The sequence below is a fragment of the Stomoxys calcitrans genome, chromosome 1, assembly GCF_963082655.1.
Source record: "Stomoxys calcitrans chromosome 1, idStoCalc2.1, whole genome shotgun sequence".
Lineage (NCBI taxonomy): Eukaryota > Metazoa > Arthropoda > Insecta > Diptera > Muscidae > Stomoxys > Stomoxys calcitrans.
The window spans coordinates 224,266,968-224,279,825 of record NC_081552.1 but is presented as its reverse complement, the minus strand read 5'-3'; the positions used below and the strand labels follow the sequence as shown (position 1 = coordinate 224,279,825).

The following is a 12,858-nucleotide window of genomic DNA, read 5'->3' as shown; positions in this document are numbered from 1 at the left end:
AGCAGTCATAGAAAAACACCACCTTCAAAATTACAGGCAAATCGAATAATAATGGCGCTCTTCAGAGGCTCAAAAAGTCAAACTGAGAGATCGGTTTATATGACAGCTATATCGGGTTATATACCGATTTAGATCATACTTGGAACAGTGGTTGGAAGTCATACCAAAACGGCATATGCAAAATTTCAACCATATTGGATAAGAAATGCGTCCTCTAGAAACCCAAGAATTCTAATCGGGAGATCGGTTTACATGGCGGCTATATCAGGATATCGACTGATTTAGACCATAACCGACACAGTTGTTGGAAGTGAAAATAGAACATTTCATGGAAAACATTCTTCACATGATTTTTTGATCGGAGATTTTATATTTTCCGTGGACGTTAAACATAGGTCCATTTTCTAGCAACTTGTTAGCTGAGGTTATTCAGACAACATGACTTCGGCAAGATAATCGTTTTACTTTAATGCATTAAACTATGCTATCCGTTTCCGGCACTACAAATCGGATAAGAATTGCGCCCTCTAGAAGCTCCAGAAGTCAAGATCCAAGATCGGTTTATATGGCAGCTATATCAGATTATGGACCGATTTGTACCATACTTAGCACAGTTGTTGGATGTCATAACGACACACGTCAGCCAAATCGGATAGGAATTGCGCCCTCTAGGGGCTATAGAAAATCTAATCGGGAGATCGGTTTATATGGCGGCTATATCAGGATATTGACTGATTTAGAACATACTTGACATAGTTGTTGAAAGTGAAAATAGAAAACTTCATGCAAAATTTCGGCCAAATTGGATAAGAATTGCGTCCTCTAGAAGCTCTAGAAGTCAAGACCCAAGATCGGTTTATATGGCAGCTTTATCGGGTTATGGACCGATTTGAATCATACTTAGCACAGTTATTGGAAGTCGTAACGAAACACGTCAAGCAAAATCAGATAAGAATTGCGCCCTCTAGAGGCTCTAGAAGTCAAATCGGGAGATCGGTTTATATGCGAGCTATCTCACGTTCTTAAATGCCTTTTTCAAATAAAGGGTGATTTTTTAGCTATTATATTTTTGGCAACACTGGTTTAAATAGCTCACGCACGTTTGGTGTTTTGTTTCATTGTCAAACGTTTTCAGTTTGGTCTATAATTTAACCATGAATCGTCTTACAAACGAACAACGCTTGCGAATTATGTTCTGTAAAGAAAATTCATTACGAGCTTTTTTTTCTTCAACGACGAAGCTCATTTTAGGCTCAATGGGTATGTAAATAAGCAAAATTGTCGATTTTGGAGGGAAGAACAACCAGAAGCATTGCAAGAAATACCAATGCATCTAAAGAAGTCGCAGTTTGGTGCGGTTTGTGGGCTGGTGGCATCAATGGAACGTACTTCTTCAAAGATGATGCTGATGAAGTCGTAATGTAACTGTGAATGGTACGCGTAACAATGGTCTTATTGAGAGACCATGAGTTCGATGAACATTTTATTTCACGTTCGGGAGATTTACAAACAAGCCCGCTTCAATTGACGCATTGGAAGATAACTTCAACCACTTGGATGGACCGTTTGAGGCGCAGTCACGGTCAACATTTGTATGAAATAAACTTCAAACATTAAATTCTGTGGACCATACTATCGATTCAAATAAAGATTTCATGCATTTATCCGAATTTGATGTGTTTTTATTTTGATAACTTTCTTACTTTATGGAGTCGCAGATCGATATTTCAATATAACAAACGGCATGACCAGATTAGTAAAACCTCATCCTATGGTGGGTATAAACAAATTCTCAGCGGTAGTTATCCCCTTTCTAATGCTGGCTACATTAGTGAGTTATCCTGCCATGTCAAAACTTCTCTACCATTATTATTGTTATTGTTGTTGTAGCAGTGTCTTGTACACTGAAGCGGCAGCCCTTGCCGATGAAGGACTACATCGGGTCAATCCGGTGCGTACAACCGGCTACCATTGGATTGTCTCTACCAAGTATTGTCGCTATGCGGCACGCCGTTCGGACTCGGCATAAAAAAGAAGGCTGCTTTCATTGAGCTTAAACTTTAATCGAACTGCACTCATTGATATGAGAAAAGTATCCCTTATTCCTTAATGTTCATGTGAAATTTAGAAGTAGTACACGGAAAAAATAATTCGTTTCACATAAAGGAAATTTTCGCCAAGTAAATTTATTTTGCGAAAATTGTTGGACTTTGTAATAAATTCTTGCAAGAATATGTGACAAATATTAATTTTTGTGGTACCCTGACAATATCTTTGATATATTGAACATGCTATTAGGGGTTTCAACTAGTTTTTCTTTGTTTATTTAAATTAATATCGCGTCATGCTTATAAAAAGATGCCAAGTTCAAATTAATGCTGTAACTTAATTTCATCGCAAGTTTTTACTAATTATAAGCAGATCTCAGTTGGTAATTTAAACTCCTTCAGAGTTTATTTGGATTTTCGATGTTATGATACACAATTATAATATAGGCCTTTCAGTTTTGTACAACTCTGTTATGGTTTTGCATTATGATTTGCTGTATTCATGCTATAAATAAAAAAACTACTTATGGGTGTTGTTGTTTTCGCACATTAAAATGCCTACTTTAGGATAGATACTTCTTTACTGCGTAAATATTACCAAACAATGTATGTGCCTTAGAAATTATTGTTGTATTTTTTTGTACTTGGCAGCCATTTGTATGTTGCTCTGATGAATTTTGTCATTGGACATATCAGTATTTTGGCACCTTAGGCGAATCTAAACATAGTCACTTTCAGAGTTTACAAAGCTGCTCAATATACTGACTGCTATTTGCTCAAGTGAGAATGTGTCTATATATTATTGTTTGGAAGCCCATTGACCTGCTTGGGATTATTTTCTTCTGAACATACACAGTAATGTGCAATAGTGTGAGTACTTTTGCCCACCACTGGTCTATACGCTCTTATACTCATCCTCTCTCCTAGTAGTATAGACACAAGAGAAAATTAAAGATCAGATGCACGAATAATTGTTTGCGGCTATCGAATCTTTTTTGCAATTAAAGAGTTTTTGGTATTATAACAAAAGAAAAGTCCTTTTACTGTAGGCAAAGCTGCTAAAGGGTTTACAATAAACAAAGTTAGTTACGTTTAATAATCCTACGGTTATGGCTAACGTTTGATATGTTGAAGCGAAACGTTACACAGTTACAATATGAGAAAAACTTGGTGACAAAAAGATTTTCTTTGCCGTAAAAATGTTCGAAAGGTTTTTCTTTTATGGGTGTAGTAGTTCTTTGTCAGTCTATCCGCTGTCCCTCTTTTTTGCACATAACTGTAGTATATGTAGTTAGTGTAGTATAGTAGAGGGAACAAACAAAAGCGTGTTTAGTTCGCCAGGCCGAATCTTATATACCCTCCACCATGATTTTTTGCCCGATTCGGGCCGTACTTGACAAAATTTCAGCCAAATCGGATAAGAATTGCGACCTTTAGGGACTAAAGAGGTAAAATCGGGAGAACGGTTTATAGAGGATCTAAATCAGGTTATAGGAAAAGTCACTATATTATGCAAAATTTCTGCCAAGTCAGACAAAAACGACTCCCACTAGGAGTACAAAAAGTAATATCGGGTGATCTTTTTATATGGGAGCTATATTAGGTTTTGGACCGATTCGGTCCATGATTGGTACATCTGTTGGATATCATACAATGTTTCAGCCTAATCGGATAAGAATTGCGCTTTCTAGAGGCTCAAGATGTATAATCCGGAGATCGATTGATATGAAAGCTATATCTAAACATGGACCGAATTGGCCCATTCACAATCCCAACCGATCTACATTATTAAGTAGTTTTTGCGCAAAATTTCAAACGGATGGACGGACGTGGCTAGATCGATGTCATGACGGTCAAGAATATATATATACTTTGTGAGGTCTTAAATGAATGTTTCGAGGTGTTACAAATGGAATGACGTTTAGTAACCTCCATCCTATGGTGAAGGGCATAAAAACGACAAAATGCATTTGTGACTAATACAAAAACAAGATAAATTTGTCGTCAAAAACAATTTCAGTAGGAAGACCTCATCCCAGTTGACAAATAATAAAAGAAATATATATTCTTTTTTGCAAAGAAAACACGGTCAACGGAACAAATGTTTTATATCATATTTTAAACTGAGTATAAATACATGAATGGCGATGAGAAAAGAATTTTTTTTAAAGAAATATGTATTTTAGGAAAAATGGTTAGTAGAATTTTAAATATAATTTCATTATTTAAAATGTTTCAAGGGAAAAAATACTAAAACTTAATAATAATAAGCCTTAGCAGGAAGGCATTCTATTAATAAAAATATTTAAAATAAGTGATGACTTGGAAAAACTGAAACATATGACTACATGGAGTTAAAATGTTAATATAAGTGAAAAAATAATCCGAGTAAGGCTTTCGTAGGACTTGCGAATTTCCATAAAATTAAAACTGAAAAATGTATTATAAGATATAAGAGTTTTTAACAAATGAGTTGATAATTGAATATTTTTGAATTGAAAATAAGCTCTTCATTTTATTTCGTGAATACTTGTCTTCCTTTCCTCCTAATGTTTTTTTTTTTGTTTATATATTATAAAATAATTTTTTCAACTATAACAATGTATTGTGACAAAGTGTGAGATATTTAGAAAATTGTTTCATGTTTGCAATTTGCTGATTACTTAATTATTCAAATGTTTAAAATTAAATTGAACATAAAATAAACAAAAGATCTGAGCCAAGTGAATAGTGAATGAATGGTTAACGCCAAACAATGACATTGCCTCAAAAGAGGCAAAAAATAGGGGCCAAAATAAAAATAACATGCCGCAAACACTTTTGGCATCAAATTTTGACGACAAGAAAACCCTCATTTTCCCGAAAAGGCCAACCTATGTATGTTTGTACATGTATGTAAACATTTCTATCATATGCATATTGTCATACTATATTAGGCCACATTGTAGCGGAATTCAATTTTCCGTATCTATTCACTTTTGCTCGATTTTTTTATTATATTTTTGCCCATATCCGTACAATGGCATTCTTCAGAGCATCCATTCTGTCATATTTGTTTATCCTTACCTGGATCTCTACTATGACCCATATAGAAGAGCCCATAAGATTGGCCTCTGACGAATGAGGCAGGCATTGCATAGACGAATTGAAGTGGGGAATTTTAGCAATTCTTTCCTTCCTGATGGTGGCGAATCCTGTTGGTACGTCCATGGCGTACAACCGACAACGACTCCAAAGCAGCTTCCAAAATTTTTCCCGATAATACGTCCATTTATTTTGACGCCAGGCGGTCATAGCTGCCCATACACCCACAAAAAAATAATAAAAGCAAGTTAAGTTGCTTGCACACCCTTCACCATGAATTGCATTTGACACGTTCTTTGAATGACTTTTTCAAAAAAAGGTTGATTTAACTATTATCTTTTTGGCAACACTGGTTTAAACAGCTCACGCACGTTTCGTGTTTTGTTTCACTGTCAAACATCTCCAGTTTGGTCTATAATTTAACCATGAATCGTCTTACAAACGATCAACGCTTGCAAATTATTGAATTTTATTATCAAAATGCGTGCTCTGTGAACAAAGTTCATAGCGCGCTTCTTCCATCGAGCGGCGAAGCCCATTTTTTGGCTCAATTGGTATGTAAATGAGCAGAATTGTCGATTTTGGAGTGAAAATCGACCAGAAGCATTGCAAGAGCTACAAATGCATCAAAAAAAATTTAGTTTGGTGCGGTTTATGGTTTGGTGGCATCATTGGACCGTACTTCTTCAAAGATGATGCGAATCGTAACGTAACTGTGAATGTTGAGCGCTATCGAGAGAAGATATCCAAGAGCTAGACTTGCATGACATGTGGTTTCAACATGCCACACAGCACGCGTAACAATGGACTTATTGAGAGGCGAGTTCAGTGAACATTTTTTCACGTTCGGGACCTTTCTGTTGCCCGCCTAGATCGTGCGATTTAACGCCTTTAGACTATTTTTTGTGGGGCTATGTTAAAGCTCATGTCTATACAGACAAGCCCGCTTCAATTGACGTATTGGAAGACAACATTGAAACATTTATTCGTGAGATACCGGCCGAAATTTTGGAGAGAGTATGACAAAATTGGACTAATCGTATGGAATTTGAACCGCAGTCACGTTCAACATTTGTAGCGCAGTCACGTTCAACATTTGCATAAAATTATCTTGAAACCTTAAATTATGTGGACCGTACTATCGATTCAAATAAAGTTTTCATGATTTTTTTTTTGAAATTTTTTCTATACCTCTTAAAAAATCACCCTTTATATAGGAGATAGATCAAATTATGAACCGCACTTGTCATGGCTATTATAAGTTATTAAAAAAATACCACGTTCCAAATTTTAGCCAAATTGAATAATTGCGCCGTCTAGAGGCTTAAAAAGTCAAATTTGGAGTTCGGTTTATATGGAAGTTATCTCAGGTTATGTGCCGATTTGGACCATACTGCGCACATCCGCGCCATCCAGAGGTTCAAGAAGTCAAGAAATCGGTTTATATGGGAAAAATGGCAATTTGCCCATGAACATTCCATTAAGGAATAGGGGCAAACTTTTCACATATCAATGAGTGTTGGCCGATTCTGGAGTAGCTGCAACGGCAGTCAAGGACAATCAGCGGTATCGAGCGGAAAGTATTAGTGAGAGGCCGGGCGGCACCAACTATTGCACAAATACTGAGTGAATATAATGCCCGATGTGACGAGGCGAGTTATTGGCGCCTTTAAATAACCAAAGGCCACCTTGTTTCCGCAGCGATCGGGCCTTTGGACCGAAACGAGCTTACACACCTACAATAGCTTGACGAGGATCGCCACCTCTACATGAAAATGTGGCTACAATAAGGACCATACAACAGGTTCAGAGAACATATTGTTTGACATAGGCGAAGCGATGAGGACGCCCACTAGGGCACTGGAGACTATTCTAGATATCCGATCTATTGACATACAGATTAAGTGTGAGGCAGCCACTGCGGCTATGAGACTTAAGGCGATGGGAGCAGCTCATACCATCGCGGTACAATCGAGGCGACTATAGGAAACCTGGAAGGAAGGGAAGAGGCTTCCGATCGGATACCTGAGTTGAACATTGAAGTCGAGTGCGAGGCACTGCTGTCATTGGCACAGTCTTGGATTGACGCAACCCTAGTATTGCCATCTGGAAGATCATGTTACTTGGATGGATCAAAGCTAGAGGACAGAGTGGGCTTGGGGGTCTACATTGAGAACCCAGGGACTGAGATCTATTTTCGACTACCTGACCATAATACGGTCCTGCAGGCGGAAATCCGGGCGATTCGTGAAGTGGCGTGAGGCTAACGCGAGGACGTTGAGTGTGAACATCTTTACCGACAGTAAAATTGCCATAAGGGCAATAACGACCAGGACGGTAAGATCGCGAACAGCCTTGGAGTGTAAGGAGGAGATTAATGCCTCTGAGGATGGAAAAATCCGCATCGTTTGGGTGCCGGGCCCTAACGGAGTAATGGGAAATGAAAGGGCAGACGATTTGGCGGTGAAGGCAAGAGGACTGCCGTCGTTAACTTGGTTAAGCCGAGCCTTTCGGGTCGACGCAGTCCGACTTAAGGGAACAACATTGTGGAACAGCGAAATGATAGGTAGGACGGCGAAAATCCTATGGGCGTTTCCAGATCGTGAGAAGACGAGTCTATTACTGAAAGGAAGTAAAAAGGAGGTCAGTGTAGCTATTGGTATCATAAAGGGACACATACGATTACGAGCTCACTTATGTAAAATCGGTACGGCAAATGATACCATGTATAGAGCATGCGGGGAAGATGATGAGACGTTGGAGCATTTCTTTGGTCATTGCCTGGCTTTCGCGTCTAACAGATACCGGCACTTAGATGGAGACACAATTCCAGACATGAACCAACTTAGGGGTGTGGTATTGAAAATAATTAAGGATTTTGTAAGTAGCACGGAATTCCAAACATAAAAATTTTCTTTTTAGAGCTTACTTTATAGTTTTCAGAGCACACAACAAGCCGATCACTGGTTTGGTGTAAGTTCATAGTGGCATGGGGCGGATTAATATCTGCACCCTCTTTTTAACCTAACCTAATGGGCCCTTCGCGTTTCTGATTCTTTTTCTCAGATTTTTCTCAGTTTTTTGCCACCTTTTTCTCCTTCAGAAGCATCAAGGCATACGAACTCGCCCTTTGCAGCATGACAGGCGATATTCCATCCGGTCAAGTTGACTTGTAGGGCTCAAACGAATAAATCGTGGGAGCTATACTCCCCTCCGGTTGTCATTCCCTCAACAACCGGCAGCGCCTCAGCACTGCCTCGTATCACCCGTACATTTTTAGTTAATATCTTAAACTAAATTTTAGTCTTTACATCAACTTTGAAACTTGAGTAAACCATTAATGATTAACATTTTTTAGGCCAACTGATAACTTGGTAGGAAAGTAAAGCTTTTTAGATCAAAAATATTTTTTTATATATCAAAATTATAAACCAACAAAAAAAGACAAACGTCCTAATTTAACAGCATTATCACCATCCCCATAGAAAACAATGAAAACCAATCATACCGCGCGGTGAATGCGACGACATTGTCGATATACAAGTAGTATATAGACAAAATGAAAAAAAAAACACACTTATACAGACCAATTTGCATACAATATTCTTTTCCTTCACAAAAAAAAAAAATTGAAAAAGAAAAATAGAAAAAAGCAAACAGGTACCAATTGAATAAACATTACGAGAAGTAGATGGAACAGGAGGTTGGTTGAGTGGTGAGCAGTGACAATTGTTGTTCAGCTTTTTTGCTCTACAATATATACGGCCATATTAATTTGCATAGAATTTTATAAATAAATTAATTTTTATTGTTTTTCAACGATGTATTTATCACCACAATTTCAATATATTACCTCAGCTATGTAATAATGATGATGATGATGGCTGGTGGTGATGATGAGTTGATGAGTTGATTATCAATGAGATCTTGTCTAACTTAATTAAACATTTCTATACCACATGCATGTATATCAAACTCAGTAAAAATTAAAATGGGGGGAAGGAAAACTTTAGACCGAGACTTACCATTGTTTACTTTTGTGTATCGCCTCGTACACAGGACCTTCAAAGTCATTTAATATGAAATATGTTCGCCAATCATAATCGTTAACAAGTTCCAGACCAGTTTCAGATGTTATGACGGGGACACCAAATGTATGGGCAGCTTCAACGGCAGCATCATTTTGCACTACACTGCCCACAAGGCAAATGCGTAAATTTTCCGGTGACGGAGATGAGGAAATTGACATTTCTGTAATAACAAAACACAATATGGATATTTATTAGAAAATATTGTCTACCGTTATATTGTTGTATGTAATTTCTGAATTGTTAAATGAAAAAAGAATATGACGTTAGAAGGGATGTTATGTAAAAATGCAATACAATGTGAACTGTAGTAGTTATGAGTGTATTGACTTAAAGTTTGTTTAGTGCTTATGAATCAAAAATTTAGTAATTTTTTTTAAAGATCATCAACCAAGTGTATTTTATGTGTATTTATAAACTGAAAATATGTTTGTCTTCAACTCACTTTAAGGACTTTTTAAACTACCTTAAATTATGCCAAATTTTCCAACATTTTAAGGTAAATTTTTTTAAGTGAAAAATTTTTTACTTGATTTTAATGCGATTTTTCTTAAAAAGTAGTATAAAAGATCCTTAACTTTAAGTTTAATTTTTAAATACAAAAATCTTTTAACTAAGGTCAAAGTATAGTTGAAGGTTAGGAAATTAACTTTGGAAATAGGACAACACTGTTACAAGAATCGCCTTACGATGAAGCGCTCTTTAATATTTTTAGCAAAAGATTTTTCCCAAAATAGAAACAGGTAGGCATTTGTGAAGTAAATTAAAATTCAGTCGAAATGAAAGGTTGTGTGCCTTAAACACAGCGATTAAAAATTAAGAATAAGATCCTTATTTTGGAGTCATACTTCTTTATCTTGAAATCATTGCCAATATCTTTCGATTTAGGAAAAAAATTTTAAATTTTAGTTAACTGTGTTTTATGTAAATAGCCTATTAATCATCACGGACATGAACATTTAGAGGATGAAAAATCTAAGCAGATATTTAACCCCATGGGACAGCAAAGGTTTTCAAGAGCAATCAAGACTGAAGAGTGTCGATCTTGAAATAGCTGGCGATCTTAGCTCCCACGCAATAAGTACATCCGCCCTGTTTACTATCCCAGATATTACACAGGTCTGAGAGCCAATGACATCAAGAAGAGAAAGTGCAGTACAGACAAATATTACAGGCGACCATCAATACATTTTGTTCTTCTTGAGGAAGTTAGCTTTCCATATTTTAATGGAAAGCTAAAAAGCTTGAAACGACAGTACTCCTAACCGAAATTGGTAGACGCGTGGCAAAAGATCAAACCCGTGGATATGCCAAACAGTACCCATAATCGATCACATCATAAAAAAGGCAACATTATGAGTTAAAGAAGTAATAAACATAATGCAGCAAGTCATCATCACTTTTGAAGGCCAGTCACACTACTAAGAACACTAGAAACCAGTAATCCCTTGAAAAGCTAGTGATAGACTTCTTTAAATTAAATTTCCTATTAACTAACAGACATGGCCATCCGTTTTAAATTTTGATCGCTAATTGATTCTTATTTTACTAATAGATAATTGTTCAATTATTCTTTTTTTGAACTTAGCAACTTAACCTAAAGAAGTAAAAACGTGTTAATTTCGGCCGGGCCAAATCTTTGAACCAACCACCATGGTACAGCGTAAAATTGGCACAAACTAGAATTAGTTGAATTATGAATTAGTTTCTAGGAACCGAACAAGGAAATCGGAGATCAGTTTATAGCTACATCAGGTCAAAGGCCGACTTGGACCCTACTTGGCACAGTTGTTAGACCTCGTTACAGAACACTACATACAAAATTTCAGTCCGATCGAATAACAATTGCGGCTTCTAGGGGCTTAATATATCAAATCGTGGAATCGGTTTATATGGAAGCTATATCCAAATCTTAACTGATATGGCCCATTTGCAATCCCCAACGACCTACATCAATAAGATGTATCTGGACAAAATTTCAATTGGCTAGGGTTACGCGTTCGACCGCTATCGTGATTTCGACAGATGGAGGGACGAACATGGCTAAAATGACTCAAAATGTCCAGACGATCAGAAATATATATTCTTAATGGGGTCGCAGATCAAAAATTCAAGGTGTTACAAACGGAAAGACTAGATTAGTATACCCCCATCCTATAGTGGTGGGTATAAAAAGTAAAAATTGAGGTATTTAAGCAACTTTTGACCAAAAGATGAAAAACATAATTTTTATACCCATCACCTTAGGATGTGGGGATATTTATTTTGTCATTTCGTTTGCAACACATCGAAATATCTATTTCCGACTCTATAAAGTATATATATTTCTGCTATGGCAGCTATATCAAAACATGGACATATTTGGACCGTACTTGGTACAGTTGTTAAAATACTACATGCAATATTTCAGCTATGAAGTCAAATCATGAAGTCAAATCGGGAGATCGGTTTATGTGGGAGCTATATCAGGTTATAGCCAGATTTGAACCGTACTCGCCATAGTTGTAGTCATAAAATAATACTATGTGCAAAATTTCAGCCAAATCGGACAAAAACCTCCAGGGGCTCAAGAAGTCAAATAGGGAGATCGGTTAATATGGAAGCTATATCAAAACGTGGACATATTTGGACCGTACTTGGTACAGTTGTTGCAACACTACATGCAAAATTTCAGCCAAATCGGACAACAATTGCGGCTTGTAAGGGCTCATGAAGTCAAATCGGGAGATCGGTTTATGTGGGAGCTATATCAGGTTATAGCCCGATTTGCACCGTACTCGCCACAGTTGTTGGAAGTCATAAAAGAATAATACCTGCAAAATTTCAGCCAAATCGGACAAAAATTTCTGATGAAGTTAAAGTTTTGATGATTTAACATCACAGAAATGGGTTAACTCAACAAGGAATTGGTGAAATAGTAAATAGACCATGAAGTCCTATACAATATAATATAAGAAAGTGAAACAAGCAAAAACTGCAAAAAAACGATAACAAATGCAAATGAGCGTTGTCTAGTGCCGCAAGTACAGAAAAAGGTGAAAACAAACTCCACAATTCTCTGTAATAATACTAAGGAATATCTAGGAAAGGATGTTACGCCACAAACAATTCAAAGTTCGTTTAAAAGTTATGGTTATAGAGAAAGAACTGCACGAAAGAAGCCCTACACAAATAAAATAAAACGTGTTAAAGGCAAAACTTCGCAATAACATAAGTCAAAGAACCACAATCCTTTTGGAAAAAAATTACTTTTGCAGATGAGAGCAAGTTTAATCTTTTTCGGTGTGATGGAAAAGTCATAGTATACAGAAACCCCAATACAGAGCTTGAAGAACTATACACAGTGGCTACGGTATCACATGGTGGAGGGGGTTTAATCGTTTGGGGGTGTATAGCAGCTTCAGGAGCGGGACCACAAATAATACATCGACATTTTAAAAAGAAATTTAAAAAATGGTGCATTCAACTTGGACTTGGTACTAATAATCAATTTATCAAGATAACCTGTAAAGAAAGTCAAAAGTCGGGCAGGGCCGACTATATAATACCCTACGTCACCTAGTATACGTAATGCTATTAATATATAAAACTTATCTCCAAATCTAGTCAGACTTTAATTTTGCATACCATTTGAAATA

The 12,858-nt window shown here is 36.8% G+C and overlaps 1 protein-coding gene across 3 annotated transcripts in view; it reads right to left on the bottom strand.

The window, feature by feature from the left end:
* Positions 1-12,858, bottom strand: part of LOC106082944 (protein ECT2) — a 105,229-nt gene that overhangs the window by 48,333 nt on the left and 44,038 nt on the right. For all 3 annotated transcript variants that reach the window (XM_013245709.2, XM_013245710.2, XM_013245711.2), the window contains exon 2: positions 9,158-9,383. In XM_013245709.2, coding sequence (XP_013101163.1) covers positions 9,158-9,383 — 226 coding nt within the window. The remainder of the gene's footprint in view (positions 1-9,157; positions 9,384-12,858) is intronic.